The 17437-nt window shown below is 36.6% G+C and overlaps 1 protein-coding gene across 2 annotated transcripts in view; it reads left to right on the top strand.

Moving 5' to 3' along the window:
• The window catches only part of EIF5B (eukaryotic translation initiation factor 5B), a 61419-nt gene that overhangs the window by 876 nt on the left and 43106 nt on the right, over positions 1 to 17437 (top strand). For both annotated transcript variants that reach the window (XM_016209667.2, XM_016209668.2), the window contains exons 2-6: positions 10336 to 10461; positions 10560 to 10644; positions 11316 to 11991; positions 13518 to 13735; positions 14323 to 14473. In XM_016209667.2, the coding sequence (XP_016065153.2) occupies positions 10336 to 10461; positions 10560 to 10644; positions 11316 to 11991; positions 13518 to 13735; positions 14323 to 14473 (1256 nt within the window). The remainder of the gene's footprint in view (positions 1 to 10335; positions 10462 to 10559; positions 10645 to 11315; positions 11992 to 13517; positions 13736 to 14322; positions 14474 to 17437) is intronic.

The raw sequence follows: 17437 nt of genomic DNA on the forward strand, positions 1-17437 counted from the left end.
AAGAGTTTACTCCCTGGGAGTGAAAAACATCTGTTACCGTTCACCTTTTATATCCCTCAACCTGACTTAGTTTAGATACTTCGGGGGAGTAAGGTAAATTAAAACAAAAACAAAAACAACCCGTGATAGTTCTTCTTCATTCTGCCTCAAAACGGATATGTGGTCTTGAAGTTCAAATAAGAATACTGATTATAAGTTGGGATCCTAGATTGTTTCCTCACCTAGCACTCATCTAGCTGATGAGTGAAATTAAAAGATACCAAGGTGAGTCTTGTATTTCAGTTACAGGTCCATTGGAGGAAGTTAATTGGTTTGAGAAATAGAACTTAATTGTTAAGCAGACAGGATAAGTTAAAAAAAAAAAAAAAGCAGGATTCTGGGTGATTTAATGGGACAAAAACTTCTCTTTTGACAGGATGTTTTGATGCGTGGGATACTTTTTTCCTTCAGCTGTATACACGAAATAGATGAGTATAAGAAGCTTCAGGTGCCAGTTACCTGGCTTCAACCATCTAACAATGACCAATCCTGTTTCATCCACCTGTTGGGTATTATCAAGTATCCAGTCAGTTTTGTAATTTCACTGATTCTCGTAAAAAAATTTTTTTTAAACAGTTGGTTTTGTTCAGGATTACAGAAGCCTGTTCTTTAGGTTAAAAAGTAAATGTATATGTTGTTATTTTACTTACAGGTTTTTTTTTTTTTTACTTTCCAAACTCTCTAAACAGAAAAAATACTATTCACAGGGTAGAGATTGTGTATTTTTAGAGGAAAGTATGTCTCTTATTGATTCATAAGGCTTTTCATGGATGATGTCAAGTTTAAATTGCAAACACAGGAGCCTGTTGTTAAAAGATTGGTTTAGAAGTGTAGAAGGAATACTACTGTTTTTTAGGGGGGATGTTTTTGTTTTGTTTTTATCCCGGCTCAGACCAATCTGTTGTCTTTATTTTTTGGCACATCTTGAAGGGGAAGTGATGGCAATATAATTTAAAAAGTTTTCTCAAATTTTTTTCTTCATGGACTCCTTTGCTTGATGCTGTTAAAATTGTATGTAAAAAATCCTGGAGTTTTGCAAGAGAGTCCTCTTTGGCCAGAACTACTGGGCCTTTTTACTTTGGTGTTCCATGTAAGGTATTTTGGATGGGGGAGGGAAGTGTCACTGCTTTGTTAGTTTATTTTTACCTTTTGTGTATTTAAATAGTATAGGCATACCTAGTTTTATTGTGCTTTGCAGATACTGTGGTTTTTGTTTGTTTGTTTGTTTATGTTTTGTTTACAATTTAAAGGCAAGATCCTCCAGCAAAAAGATTAAGACTTGCTCAGTTGATGGTTATTATTTTTAGCAATAATGTGTTTTTTAATTAAGGTATGTTCATTTGTTTTTTTTAGACATAATGCTGTTGCACAGTTAATAGACTCCTGTATGGTATGAACATAACTTTTGTATGCACTTGGAAACCAGAAAATTTGCGTGACTTACTTTATTGTGATATTTGTTTTATTGCAGTGGTCTGGAACTGAACCCAAAATATCTCCAACGTCTTCCTGTACTTTCTTCCAGAGTATTTTGAATATTTGTAAAAGGAACAAAAACACAGACTGGGAAGAAAGTCTAGAAGGAGAAAGTCCTATTTTAGCATTAACCTTGTTTGTATAAAATGAGATATTACCTGGTTTTACTCTCTTGTATGAACATCTCCACTTTTAAAGACTTTACATTCATCCCAGCTCCTCTTCCCCAACCAACCTCTCTGAAGTAGAGCATGTTTCTGGCCAGGTAGAATTGGGTGAGAAATGAACAGCTGTTTATTAGTTATCAAGATAAGGCATTGAGCAGCTTTTCCGTACTTGGAAAGAGTATAAATTACTTGACTGTTTCAATTCTTACAGTCTTACATTTAAATCCTTATTTTAACTTTTTAGCCACTTTTGTTCATTTAAAATTAGATTTTATTTAATCTGAGTATCTAATTTTATTCAGATAGCATATGTTTTGTTATACCAGTGACTGAACTTTGTTTAAAGACTAAGTTATAGAATTTTGTTGCAGCTTATGTAATTCTGAGAATGAAGTTTTGATAGGGCTTTCAGCAAGTGATCCTGACTTTTCATTTGACTGGGAAAACTCTTGATGAGACAGGGGGTGGGATTTAACATCTAAAATTCATAAAGAATATAAGGCTAATATTTTCATTTCTTCCTATGACCTTCCCAGTCATCAGTTTATATAATAGGACCTTATCTTATGGGAACTTGCATTCTCTAGAGATGTCCTACTGTTTCCATTTACACAGTATGATGGATATTTCTTACTAATGTGTGCAGAGAAAAGGGCCTCGATTATCTACTTTTTCATAATTAGCCTTCAAATCTTCATTCTGGTACCCCTCCTTTGTTTGGATCCCCTAAATCTGGTAGTTATATTTTTCAGGTTATAAGGAATATAGTGTGTCACCACAATTAATGGGCCCAGCACCCCCCCCCCCCCCCCACCTCTCCAAAGGATATAGAGGAAAGGAAGATAATTATTTCAGCTATCCCTCAGTCATACATTGTGGAGGTGGAGATGTCACTCAGGAACTAGAAGGTCTTTCATGACTCAGTTGAGCTCTGGGGTATCTTCAGCATCAGATTATTTGTTGCTGTGGTTCTCTACGCCAGTGGTGAGCCGGTATAGTAACTCCACTATTCTTTGCTTTTAACTGGTACAGGTAATGCTCCTGTCATTACTGGCAAACTTTTTTCTTTCTTAGGATTTCTGCCTATCTGAGATAGCTGCCTAACCTGTAGATGCTTGCCCTAGTGTCATACATTCATCCTGTCCGTCAGGGTAGCATGGTCCCTCCCTTGTGATAGAAAACAACAGTGATCTGCTTGAGGAACCTGTCCAGAAGAGGCTATGAGTATAGCCTCCAGAACTTCCCAGAGGGGGTGGTCCAAGTAGCAAATAGTCTTAATTCAACAAAGGAATTTATTTCTCACCTGTATATATTTGAATTAATTAAAAAAAACCTATCTGCATAGTTTAGATCAGGAAAAAATGCTTTATCTGAGAGTTCTCTTAGCTTGTTTTTCCTACACTGGTACTTTAGGAAACTGGCATATTGCTGGAGGGGAAGAATTCCTAGTTTGCCATAAATGAATAAGAAAGCAGATGAACTGTTGTTAGCTTATTCTGTACTGGTGATCTCTATGGAGAGCTGGAGCTGATGCAGCTACTTTTTTTTTTTTAATATGTTTTTATTGATTTTTTAAAGAGAGGAAGAGAGGAGGGAGAGAGAGAAACTTTGATGCGAGAGAGGAACATTGGAGGCCACGTCTATTGGTTTCCTGCTGTACACTCACTGACCGGGGATCAAACCTACAACCTAGATATGTGCCCTGACCAGGAATTGAACCCGAAACTTTTTGGTGTACAGGACTATGCTCCAGCCAACTGAGCCACCTGGCCAGGGCTGATGCAGCTACTTTGATGTTACTTACTCACCAGTTGTACATTACTTATCCTTCAAAGCTTATTCCAGTCTTGTAGTTGATTGATCTGTAAGGTGGGCAAAGCATTGTTTAACTGAGGAACTGAGTGTCAGTGGTTAGGTTAGAATGGCAGTTCTCAGAATTTTGAATCCTAAAACTCCTGTAAATTACTAAGGAACCCAAAATGTTTTTTCTATTTCTATGTGGGTTATATTTATTAGTACTTATATTACAGATTAAATGGAAAAGTTCTTAAAGTATTTATTAATTTAAAAATAAAAGTAAACACATTACATATTAATAAAATTATTAAATAATCATTTTAAAAAATGAGCGATTAAACATTTTTACAAACCTCTTTACTGTTTCACTTATTAGAAGATAGCTTCTCATCTGCTTGTGCATTCTGTCTGTAGCACCATCATATGTCATGTGGCCTCTGGAAAACTCCACTGTATAGTTGGAAGAAAATGAGAGTTAAAAAGGCTAATAGTCTCTTGGTATTATTTTGAAAATAGTTTTGACCCTTGAATTAATTTAGACTCCCGAACAGGTCTTGGGACCTACTTTGAGAACTGCTGGTGTAGGGATTCCTAAATTAGATTTAGGCATTTGTGAGACATATTCCAAGCTGTTTGACCATTATTATTACTGTTTGCCCAACAGGTGCTTAGAGTGCTTGATGATTATCAAGGACAACTTAAGGTATCAATGGGCCTGTTAATATAATGCTCTTGATATTTTACCCCATTAGATATTCTTTTCTTTAATGTAATAGGTGAATTTATTAAGGTCTATTAAAAATCTGTGAGGGTTGATTTTAATTGGGAGTCAATTATTTGGTATATTTGACATTTTTGTATTATTGAATCATCCCATTCAAGAAATGTATTGTCTACTTAAGTGCCATATATGTTGGTCAACAAATAATAATATGACATATTTCTGTATTAATTTAATTGCATATCAGTAAAATTTTATAATTTTCTTCACTTGAGTCTTTAGAATATTTCTTACTTGGTTTATTTCTAGGTATCTTACAGTTTTGGTTGCTGTTAATGTAATAATTTTTCTTTTTTTTCTTGATAAATAGGAAAGCTTTTTCAAGATGGTTGGTTGTCTTGTGTCTCACCAGCTTACTGAGCTCTTAGGAGTAGCTGTGTAAAGGGTGAGGGCTAAGCTGTGATTAGGTTATTGGTTTGTCTAATGTATAAATAGTGAAGGGGGAGAGCGTGGAGAAAATTAAAAACATAGCAGCATTCAGATGTTTTAGTTAGTGACACACAGATGACTGCTTTTTTACTTTCCTTTCTATCTTATGCCTTGTAACAAGTGTGTACAGTCAAGAAATTTTAGTACAAAATATGTAAGTATTTTGAAACTGTATTAAACAGTATTGAAATAATCACAGTATACTACTTGCCCTAGCAGTGACCACAAATTTACATAACTTGAATAATGAAACACTTAATGTAGAACCAATAACCATGCTGTAACTAGATTGAGAATCTGGGAGGAAGGAAAAGGAATAAAGATCTAAGAACTACTATGTAACATACAGAAGGGGAAACTGGGATTTACCATAATGATATACTTGAGGCTTAGAGCCTCTCAGCTATCGAGCAACACTGGACTCAAGAACCTGTTTTTTTTACTGTGCTCTACCTCTTAATGTAAGCTGTCATATTAGAGGTTAAAGAGGGAGAATTACAATATGACATCAATTGATGCAGAAAGCTTTGGACAAAATTTATCATCCATTCATGATAAGAACTCAGAAAACTCAGAGTAGAGGGAAATTTTCTTCAACTTTACAAAGAACCAAAACATCTACAGCTCACATATTTAGAAGTGAAAAACTGCTTCCTCCTGAAATTAGGAGCAAGGCAAGGATGTTCTCTTTTATCACTGCTATTCAACATAACACTCAAAAGTTCTAGCCAGTGCAGTAAGGAAAGAAAGGAAGTAAGACATACTGATCAGAAGAAAACAAATAAAATTGTTTCTGTATGCAAATGGCATGATATATCTAGAAAATCTCAAAGAACCTATTATTATAAAAGTCTTAGAACTAATAAGTGAGTTAGCAAGGTTATAGTAGACCAGATCAGCATAAAAATACCCAGTCACATTTCTGTATATTAGTAATGTGCATGTAGAAACAAATAAAAAATATTACTACCAGTTATAATTAAATGGTAGCCTGGCTGGCATGGCTCAGAGGTTGAGCATCGACCTATGATTCAGGAGATCAAAGTTCGATTCCCAGTCAGGGCACATGCCTGGGTTGCAGGCTAGATCCCCAGTAGGGGATGTGCAGGAGGCAGCCAATCAATGACTCTCATTGATGTTTTTATCTTTCCCTCCTTTCTGACATCAATAAAAACATTTAAAAAAATAAATAAATAGAAATTAAATGCTAGTTTTGTGAAAATTACAAAACAGTGATGAAAGAAAGCAAGATCTAAATGAGAAACAGTGTTCGTGGATTGGAAGACTCAATAAAGATGTCAGTTCTCTTCAAATTTATATACAGTTAACTCAGTTCTCCTCCTCCTCCTCCCTCAGGGAACTTTTCACCGTTTTCCCCACACAGTTTTTTGTTTTGTTTTGTTTTGTTTTGAATCCTCATCCAATGATACGTTTTTATTGATTTTAGACAGAGTGGAAGGAAGGGAGGGAAGGAGAGAGAGAAAGAGAGAGAGAGAAACACCTCATGAGAGACACATCATTTGGTTCCTTCCCATACTCAACTTGACCAGGGGTCAACCCATGACCTAGATATGTGTTCTGACCAGGAATCAAACTCAAAACCTTTTTTTGGTGTACAGGATGATGTTCCATCTAACTGAGCCACCTGGCAGGTCTCCCACACAGTTTTTAATGAAATAACTTACAGCCTAATTTCAGGAAAAAGATGAGTTTAAGGCAAAGAACACAATTTCTATTAAAATTTCAGCAAGTTTTTTTTTTTGGTAAATGTATACAGGATTATTATTTTTTAAAAATCTTTATTGAAAGTATTAAAGAATATACAGGATTATTTTGAAATTATTTGAAAAGTCAAAGGAATTAAGAATGGGTAAAACAGTTCTGATCATGAATAAAGGGGAAGGAATGACTCCACCTGATTTCAAGACTTACTGTATAGCTGTATTAATCATGACAGGATGTTAGTGCCAAAGGGAAAGACAGATCAGTAGACCAGAATAGGGAACACAGAAATAGCTCTGTAGTGGTAGTACAGCTGATTTTTGACAAAGGTGCAAAAGCAATTCAATTTAGGATGAAAAGTCTAAAATATTGCTGGGGCAGTTGGGTACCCATAGGCAAAAGAAAACAAAGGTCAAAGTGAATTATAGATTTAAATATAAAACAAAGTACACAACTTTTAAACAACAACATAGGTAAAAATTTTCAGGACCTAGAAGTTGGTGAAAATTTCTTAGTCATCACACCAAAAGTATGATCCATAAAGAAAATACTTGATAAATGGTACTCATAAGAATTCAAAATTTTTGCTCTGATAGAAACCCTGCTAGTGGATGAAAAAACAAGCTATAGACTGGAAGAAAATATAGATAATCCACATATTTGACCAATGACTCATAGAACATATATAGTTCTCAAAACTCAACTTTAAAAGAAAACCAATTCAATTAGAAAATGGCTAAAAGCTATGAAGAGACATTTCACTGAATAGTATGTATGAATGACAAGCACGTGAAAAAATTTAGCCTCATTAGCCTTAAGGAGATGCAAATAAAAACTACGATGAGTGATCACCATAACAACAAATAACAAATACTGGCCGGGATATGGAAAAAATGGAAATAACCATACATTGCTGGTGTGAATATTAAATCGTAAAGCCACTTTAGAAAATAACTTGGCTGTTTCTTAAAAAGCCACACATAAAATACAGCTTCATGTTTTAAGGCCATTAAGTTACATTTTTCTATCTTGATGGAGTAACATGGCCTATGAAAACACTGAGTTGAATACAGTAGAAAATTGCCTTTTATTTCTCTAAGTCTGTAGTAAGTTTAGAATAAAGGATTAGCGGCTGTAATGGGAAATATTAATAGGAATATTATAGCTTTGATACAGGAAAAAGTCTGCAGAAAGACATGCTTACAGAAAAATATTTGTACAGATTTCTTGATGATAAAGCTTTCATTATCAGTGTGACTGGATTTTAGATTTGACTCTACTGAAATCTTAAAGCTGTAATTTGTAGTGGGTAAGTACAGAAGTAGGGCTAAAAGTGTAGGTAGAGTATGGTTTAAAGTTTCAGATGAAATCACTGATGTTATATGTGTGTCACTTTCAGGACCTGTTGTAATATGGTTGACTTTTTGGACCTTCTGACTCTGGGGCAGGAAGTTCAGTATGCACTGAAGGAACACTTTAGAAACCATTGCAGTTAAGAATGTTAAGTCATGTTGCAAATCATTGATATATTTTGTAGCTATGTTTGAATTTTTCAAACAAATAGTTTTCAGAAACTTGATTCTCATTTTCTAGGTGTAATTCTGGTGTCAGGTTTGGGCTTGAGTTCCTATTACGCTACTTTCTAGCTGGGCAGCCTTTTGTAAGATCATCTTTAAGCTTAACTTCATAGGGTTATTAATGAGGAATAAATGACATAATATATAGTATTTCTAGTGGTTGGTGGGCACAACCACTGATGCACGATAAGCTCTCAAAACCTGTTCATCTTTTATTACTTGCCGGAAGAAGCCTTTCTGAGTCAGCAGCATACACATGTAGACCTATCTATCATATTATTCTAGAGATGTTTGTTAATGAATACTCTGGAAGTATAGCCATTCACAAGCTATTCTGAGGACATGAATATAGTTTGGGTGAGGGCTGACAAATATTTGGAGGTTAGGTGCCAAACTTCAATCATTAGCCATCTTCCCATCTCCCCCTGTTGTCAGAAGCTGCGATAGTGCGCAGTATTGACAGAGATGCTTTTGGAGGTACTGCTGGTTGATGCTGGGCCAGACTTGGGTTTCTGTTACCTGGCGAGAGCTGAGACTCGTCCTTGATTCTTCCTTCCTCTCTATGTACATCCAGTTGGTCACTTAAGTGATGCTTATTGATCTTCTTAATGTTAATCTGACTGACATCTTCATTTTGCCTGCCACTGCTGCAAATTAGTGGGTCATTGTTTCTCATCACAGTTAACTGAAAGCTCCCTGACTGGTCTTCCTGCTTCCTATCTAGTTGGGATTCTGCCCTGCCCATCATCCTAGAGGTAGCTTTTGAAGTTGCAGATTTGATTATGTCAACAGGGTTAAGAGCTGTAATTGTGGAATCAAACTTTCTGGGTTCATATCCCATCTCTACCTTGTGTGATCCTGGGCAAATTCTCTGTGCCTCAGTTTTTTCATTTATTAAAAAAAGAATAACTTTAAATCTGACCCACAGTCACCTGGAAAGATTGCCAAAAATATACTGTGTATCTCCCACTTCAGTTTCTGATCACCTAGGTCTTGGGTTGTGGGGTCAAGAAATCCATAATGTACAAAATGTACAAAAAGTTTCTTGGTTGGTTCAGTTACCCTTTTTTTATGTGTCCTCCCGAGGCACCATGCACTTTAATGCCTTTAGGTTTTTTACTCTGTCTGATATGCAAACCCTCTTTGCCTGGCTGGCTCCTGTTCCTCCTCCAGTACTTGGTTCCAGGCTTCTCTGCTGGGAAGCATCTAACGTTCATTCTGGATTTGGTATTTTAGGAAGTCACCACCAGTGCAGCAGTTCAGTGTTCTGTGATCCTCCTCAAATACACTGTCTACAATAAAGGATAAAAAGGATATTTCAACTCTGTCCAACAATTTATAAAAGCATTAAATTTCTTATGGCACTTAGCATTTTGCAGTGCCTGGTTTACTGGTTTACTGTCTCTTCTACCAAGTTCCTTGAGGATAAGTCCTATATCCTCAATGTATTCTAATATAATTTTAAAATTATATCTACATATAGTTAAAAGTTATTGTCTTTAGAAATTCTCTTTACTGAAATGAAGCCTGTTTATAATAAGGTGTCTATCAGTGGGGACCATGTTGCATGAGGCCTTAATTTTCTTACCGTATCATTTATTTGGATTCATCCACTTTTTCTATTGTATATCTCAGACTGACCTTGGTTTTCTGTAGCTTTAACTGGAACTTAGTTGGTTTTACTTCAAGTAATATTGGTAGGTGTGAGGACATTGAGGGATGGAACCAGAAACAACCAGGAATGTAAAAGGCTGTGAGCAAGGTTTGTTCTAGATTTTTTGGCGCTTTACTTGGTGAAGCATTCCTAATTCATTTGTATTTGGATGTGTGGTTTGTTTTTGCTCAAACTTTGTGCCTCTTAGTTTTCCCATTGGTAAAATGAGATAATTGACTAGATAATCACTAAAACTCCTTCCAGCTCTAAAATTTTCATTATTCCAAGTAAAAATGAATAGGTATCCAAATATTTAGGTGTTGATATTGATAATCAAGTAAAAAGACTTGTTTTATCCTTTAAAATCTCTCTTTTATAAATAACTCCAGACACACACATAAACTTTGGTATCAACAAAACTTAATTTCCATTTCTTGATTACCCGGAGCACTTCATTATATAGCTCTTTCTGATTTAAATGTAACTCAAAAACTTTATTGAAGCAGATGCAGTGAGGCTGATAAGTAGATATAACTGAAGAGTTGTCATGAAAGCTTGCCAAATTATTTTTCTCAGTGGGCTGCTAATTCATGATAAAGCCTAAAATGATTTTTTAAAAAGTTTCTCTGTAGGTGAATGTGCTCCATTATTTTGCTCTCGAGTAACATTTAGATCTTCTTTGTTTTCATTAAGTGCCAAGGATGACATTGATCTTGATGCCTTGGCTGCAGAAATAGAAGGAGCTGGTGCTGCCAAGGAACAGGAGCCTCAGAAGTCCAAGGGGAAGAAGAAAAAGGAGAAAAAAAGGCAAGACTTTGAGTAAGTATACTTCAGATATATTTGCTTCGTAATAGTTTTGGTACTAGATTCACTTATAAGCTAATTCAATGCCTCAAATATATTTTAATCTTTTCTAGTGAAGATGATATCCTGAAAGAACTGGAAGAATTGTCTTGGGAGGCTCAAGGCATCAAAGCTGACAGAGAAACCGCTGCAGTAAAGGTGAAAGATGGTTGTTACCCAGCCCTGCTTCCTAGTGCCAGTTTTAGAGAGCTGCTTTTGGAAACTTTTCAGCAGAGAGTGTGTGTGTGTGTATGTGTGTGTGTGTGTGTGTGTGTGTATTTAGATAAAATTTTTTATAAATTCTGATACCAACAGGGAAAGCTAGTTTTAGGAAAGAAATAATGTCTTTTAAAACCTTTTATAGATAGAAAGATACTCTGTTTGGGAATCTAAAGGTATTTTGGGGCATGCTGCCTGTTCATAAAATTGGTATATTTGGAGATAGAACATTTCCTGTCTCCATTTTCAATTTCTTATATTATTTCCTTTTCATTCTTTGAATTTGGAGAAGCCTCAGAGTAATGGGGAAATGATAGGTATTTCTGTTATTTCAGTTTCCTCCTTAGGCTTTGCATGCCCTTTGAAGAAGTCCGTAAATGTGGACTGTCATTAGTGCTGGCCTTAGAGCACCTGGGTTCTGACATTCACTGTGAATGTGAGGTGGGCCTGAGGCCTAGGCTAGCTTCTGCCACTTGGTTGAGGTTTATATCCTTATAACAAGAACCTTATTTTGAAATTATTTTTCCATATGTACTTAAATATTTGAGGAATCTCATTTATTTTAAAACAAAATATAACTGTTAATATTTCTAACAATGGAAATTTTTTAGCCAACAGAAAATAATGAAGAAGAAGCGATCTCAAAACATGATAAAAAAAAGAAAGGACAGAAAGGCAAAAAACAAAGTTTTGATGATAACGACAGTGAAGAATTGGAAGATAAGGATTCAAAATCAAGGAAGACTGCAAAACCGAAAGTGGAAATGTGCTCTGGGAGTGATGATGATGATGATTTTAAAAAACTTTCTAAAAAAGCTAAAGGGAAAGCTCAGAAAGCAAATAAAAAGTGGGACGGGTCAGAGGAGGATGAGGAGAGCAGTAAGAGAATCAAAGAGCGCTCCAGAGGGACTTCTTCGGGGGACAGTGGTGAAGACTCCGATGAGCTTTTGCAGTCTAGGAAAGGACAGAAAAAAAACCAAAAGAATAAGCCAGGTCCCACTGCAGAGAGTGGGAACGAAGAGGAAGACTCCTCCTTCAAAATTAAGACAATGGCCCAAAAGAAGGCAGAAAAGAAAGAGCGAGAGAGAAAAAAGCGAGACGAAGAAAAGGCAAAACTACGGAAGTTGAAAGAAAAAGAAGAGTTAGAAACTGGTAAAAAGGATCAGAGTAAACAAAAAGAACCTCAGAAGAAATCTGAGGAGGAAACTATAAAATCCAAGGTGCCTCCTGATAGTGGAGCAGCCCCTGCCTCTGACGAGAAAGGAGAAGCACCCATAGCCGCTGAAGGTTGGTAAAATTACCGTGGAAAGGGCAGAAGGCTCGGGTTCATATTTAGTCCAAGGTTTGACCACTATGCCCCAAAGTAATTTTCTTATTTGTCCTTGGTTATAAAGATGCTTAATTGTAAGAGAGCCTTTTAAAAACTACATCTATGTACTCTTCGAATTGATATTTATTGTTAAACATTTATATATAATACGAAATGTCTTTCAAGTGGTTTGTACACAGACTAGGATTTTTATAGAATTTCACTGTGAAAAACAATTTTTTGTTGTTGGTAGAGTGGAAGTTACCTAATGAAAAATTTATTCTTCCCTTTGATAACTCAGTGTCAGGCAATATCTGAATTCTTCCCTGTTTTTATATTTCTTTAAAATACTTTTTTATGGATTTTAGAGAGAGAAACATTGAACTGAGAAAGAAACAATTGTCTGTCTCCTGCACACCACTTACTGGAGATCATGCCTGCAACCCCAACATGTGTCCTAACTGGGAATCGAACCAGTGACCTTTTTGGTGCATGGGATGATGCTCCACCACCTGAGCCACCCAGGCCAAGGCTCTTTCCTGTTTTTAAAAACCCAGTTCAACCTGTGAAATAGAAAAATAAAAACATGCTAAAATTAATTAACATCTTTTAAGCAATAGTGAGTCAGTTTTTTGTTCCAGAACTAATTAACCAAATACAAGCTTTCTAGTTAAATTTCCCCCTTAGTTGGAATGAAACTAAAGATCAAATGATTCACATAGTTTTTCTTTAGTAAAACTTTTTAAAAAAAATATATTTGTATTGATTTTTAGAGAGAGAGGAAGGGAGAGGGGATAGAGAGAAAGAAACATCGATGAGCGAAAAACATCATCAATTGGCTGCCCCCTGCACGCCCCTCTACTGGGGATTGAGCCGGCAACCTGGGCATGTGCCCAGACCAGAATCAAACCAGTGACCTCTTGGTTTATGGGTAAACACTCAACCCCTGAGCCACACCAGCCGGGCAGACTAGTAAAACTTTTAATAGGAAAATTGACATAGACTTTTTTAACCACTTGAAATATTATCTGGACATATTTGAAGAGAAACACCATGTAGGTAGCTTTATAATCTTTAGGGTTTTTTACCATAATACCATAGAGTTCTTTGAGTATGATTACCTGTATTTTTACATTTTCTCCTAATATCTTCAGATTGGTATCATTCATATTATTCCCATTTTAGAGAAGCAAAACTAGCTAAGAATTGAGGCAGGAATTCAGACAGTATGGATTAAGAGCTACATTAGATACAGTGTATCTCCTCCCTGCTGACTGTCTCTCAGGACAACTCAGCAACAGGAGCCTTGCAGGCTTCTAGGGGGTTCACTTGGTGTTCTCAGCTGTTTTCGGTGCTCAGTCCCCCTGTGCTCTCCGGGTCCCTGACACCTACAGGCTCTAGCCTGCTGCTGGCATCCGCTCCAGCCCATTAGAAGCCTGGGGTTTACTCATCGTTGCCTTAGGAAACGCTTTTAGAAACACTTGCCTCTGTTCTGTTTTGGTAGATGACAACGAAGGGGACAGAAAAAAGAAGGACAAGAAGAAGAAGAAAGTGGAAAAGGAGGACAGAGAGAAGGAGAAGAAGAAAGGCCCTAGCAAGGCCACGGTTAAAGCTATGCAGGAAGCTCTGGCCAGGCTGAAGGAAGAGGAGGAGAGACAGAAGCGCGAAGAGGAGGAGCGCATTAGACGGCTCGAGGAGCTGGAGGCCAAGCGTAAGGAAGAGGTATGTGTCCGCGACACTGCTGGTGCTGACGGTGCGCTTAACTTGGGCATCTCTTCTCTGTGCAGCATCTCTAAACTTGCAAATCTGTTGTTCTGATATAAGTAATGATGAGAAACAGAAAATTGTACCTTTTTTTCCTGAGGTACAGACAGAAGTTGCTTAGGTAGCATTGCCAACATAGTCTATTCTCATGTGATGATAATCATTATGTACACCCTGGCTGGTGTGGCTCAGTGGTAGAGTGTTGGCCCATGCACCAAAGGGTCACAGGTTCGATTCCCAGTCAAGGGCACGTACCGGGGTTGCAAATTCATTCTCCGGCCCTGGAGGGGTGCATGCGGGAGGCAACCAATCGATGTTTCTCTCTCCCTTCCACTCTCTCTAAAACTCAATGTAAAAAATATCCTTGGGTGAGGGTTAACAACAACAACAAAAATCATTATATACAACATTTAAAATATTTTCATTTGGAATCTCCTAAATACTTTGCATGTATCTCAAAAGCTTTGTTCGAAGCTTGGATTGTTTACATTTCAGTTTTATAATTGAGCTAGTATAACTTTTGTTTGATATATATATTTTTATAGGAAAGATTGGAACAAGAAAAAAGAGAAAGGAAAAAGCAAAAAGAAAAAGAAAGGAAGGAACGCTTGAAAAAAGAAGGGAAACTTTTAACTAAATCTCAAAGAGAAGCTAGAGCCAGAGCCGAAGCTACCCTTAAACTTCTACAAGCTCAGGGTAAGTAGTATTTTTAATTAATGGAAGAGTCTAGAAGCTTCTTTCATACAGTTACATCTTTATAATGGTCAAAAGGACATTGAATTGTATCAGAACAATTCCTATGAAAATGCTGTGAAAAAGTCCCATAGTGAGAGGTGGTATAATTACCTTATTTGGGAAGATGACATGTTTACATACTATGTTAAAATTTTATGTGTAAATGATAGTATGTCTATAAAAAACTTTTTTTGTCCCTCAAAATAAAAATAGAGAATATAGTGAAATGAGTCCCCATTTACCCATCACTCAGTTTAAACAGTTATCAGTATATACCACTTTTGTTTTGTCCTCTACCCACTTTTTTTTCTGGAGTATTTTAAAGTAAATTTCAGCTTCCGTATCATTTTACTCATACTTTACTTTAGCATGTATCCCTAATAAGTAAGGACAGTTTGCATTTTAACATGAGTAGAGGACATGTTCTATCTAGCATCTGATTTTCTGTCCATTTTAAATTTTTTCCCACTTGTCTCCAAGTGTCTTTTATAGTTATTTTTTTCAAGTCAGGATCCAGATTAGAACCACACATTGCATTTGGTTAATAGGTCTGTCTCTTACTGATACTACTACCACCCCTCTTTTTCGCGTGCCATTTGCTTGTGGAAGATACTGGATTCTCTAGAATTTCTTATATTCTATGTGATTTGTCTAATTGCACTTGCCTGGTGTTGGCTAATATACTTCTCTATCCCTTGTAATTTTTTTTTTTTTTAATTTTACAACTTTTTGTTGCAGGACTACAGAGAAACTATGATTGATTGATTGATTGATTGGTTTTTAGAGGGGAGTGCAGAGAGAGAGAAACATGGATCTGTTGCCTCTCGTACGTGCTCCAGCCAGGGAATCGAACCCACCACCTTTTGATGCAAGGGACAATTCTCCAACCAATTGACCCACACTGGCCAGGGCTATCCCTTGTAATTTCTTAGATCTAGCAGCTTGGCTACTTCCTAGTGGTGCTGTGTGCTTGCTGTTGCCTCGTGTGAGGAGGCATTAAGAGAGGGAGAAAGGAAGGGAGAAAGAGAAAGACACATTGATTCGTTGCCTCTCGTACATGCCCTGTCTGGGAATCGAACCCTCGACCCTCTGGTGCATGAACAACACACCAACCTAATTAAGCCACACTGGCCAGGGCTCCATTGATTTTTTTTACCTGGTAATTTTAATGTTCAATTGGTGATCATTGCCTATATACATTATTTCATTAGGAATTGCAGAATTGTGATATTCTATCATTCCATCTGCATTTTTAACTAGAATTTTTCTCTGAAGAAAAACTGCCTGAAATACAGTTTTATAAAGGAAAGTCGGGATAGATGCTTGATTCTTTCCCTTTCTTTATTAATTTTCAAAATGATAAATGAATGCCCTAGCAACCTCCAAAAGGTTATTTTGGATGTATGTCGTTTTATTTTAATGGTTTTTGTTGGTTGGTTTACTCGATTGTGGGGTTTTTTTGCATAATCCAGTCACCTTTTTCACCTAATCCCCCTCCCCTCTGACAGCTGTCAGTGTTCATTTTAATTGATGTGTTTTCATCTCAAGAAGTCATTTATGTTTTGTTTTGTTTTTTAATCCTCACTCAAGGACATGCTTAGAGAGGCAGGGAGGGAGAGAGAGACACACACATTGATGTGAGAGAGAAACATCCATCTGTTGCTGTCCGTATTTACCCCGAATGGGGACAAAACCTGTAATCCAGGTATGTGCCTTCATCAGAAATCGAACCAGCAACCTTTCAGTGCACAGGATGATGCTCAACCAACGTAGCCACTCTGACTTGGCCATTTATGTTTTTGATACTAAAATTGTACCATCTTTGGCCAGCAGGAGACCATTCAGGCTTGTGCCTGTGACTTTCTCATATGCCTACAATATTCTTTGATCTTTTCCTTGCTTTCTAAATACAATGAGATATCTCAGATTCATCTTGCACATTTTTCTGCTCTAGACCTGGAATCAACTATTTACCTAAGGAGCCTTGTTTCCTTTTAGTTTAGAGGCCACAATCTGAACATATAATTATATTTTTGACAGGTCAGATGTTTTAAAATAGTGTCTGCTGCATTGAGAAGAATATTATTAGGACCTTCCTTAATTTCCTGTTCCTGCATTCTACAGATTTTTATATTACAGAGTGATGTTGGTGTGTGCTGTAATTACAGCAATAGCTAGCATTTAGTACATATTTAGTGTGCAACTAATTCTGTAATAAATCTTTGACATTGTCTGTTTCCTCATAAAAATCATGCAGATGTTTTTATTCCATCATATAGATTAAGAAATGCTCAGAAAGCTTAAACAGCTTGCCCAAGGTCCTAGAGCTGAGATTTAAATTGATGTGCATAACTGCCTCTTTATTCTGTATTATATCTTCAGCTGGGAGCAGTGCATTTAGAGAAACACAAATCTTAGATTTCAGAAAATTTTATTCTTAATCGGGGATATAGCTTTTTAAAAAATGAAATTAGAGAGCAAATTTGAGTACAGCTAGCACCCAAATATCATATTTGACTGGTGACTGTCCTAAAGAAATTAGGATGGGACCAAGCAGAAGTAACTTGCCAGTCTCAGAAATGCCGTTTGATGGAGTAGTTTGACTTGTACGTAACAGATTAGATGAAAATCACAATTTAAAATGATGAATTCAGCAGCGCTTGTTAGAACAGGCTTGAAAGAGATGGTTTCTCAAGTGATATCTCTGGTCCTAGTCCCTTTTCTGATGCTTCATAGTGTTGCCCAATGTTTGCCCTTTTATTGTTTCGCTATTTTAATAAAAAACTCCAAACTCCTTACCTTGACATTAAAGGCCCTCCACTGTCCGCTACAATGTTTTGTTATGTTTTACTATATCTTTCAAAGCTACCTTGATAGGTAGAGATTAGTTACACCATTTATTACCTAGAATACTATACAACTTAT

The sequence above is a fragment of the Miniopterus natalensis genome, chromosome 13, assembly GCF_054644295.1.
Source record: "Miniopterus natalensis isolate mMinNat1 chromosome 13, mMinNat1.hap1, whole genome shotgun sequence".
Taxonomy (NCBI): Eukaryota; Metazoa; Chordata; class Mammalia; order Chiroptera; family Miniopteridae; genus Miniopterus; species Miniopterus natalensis.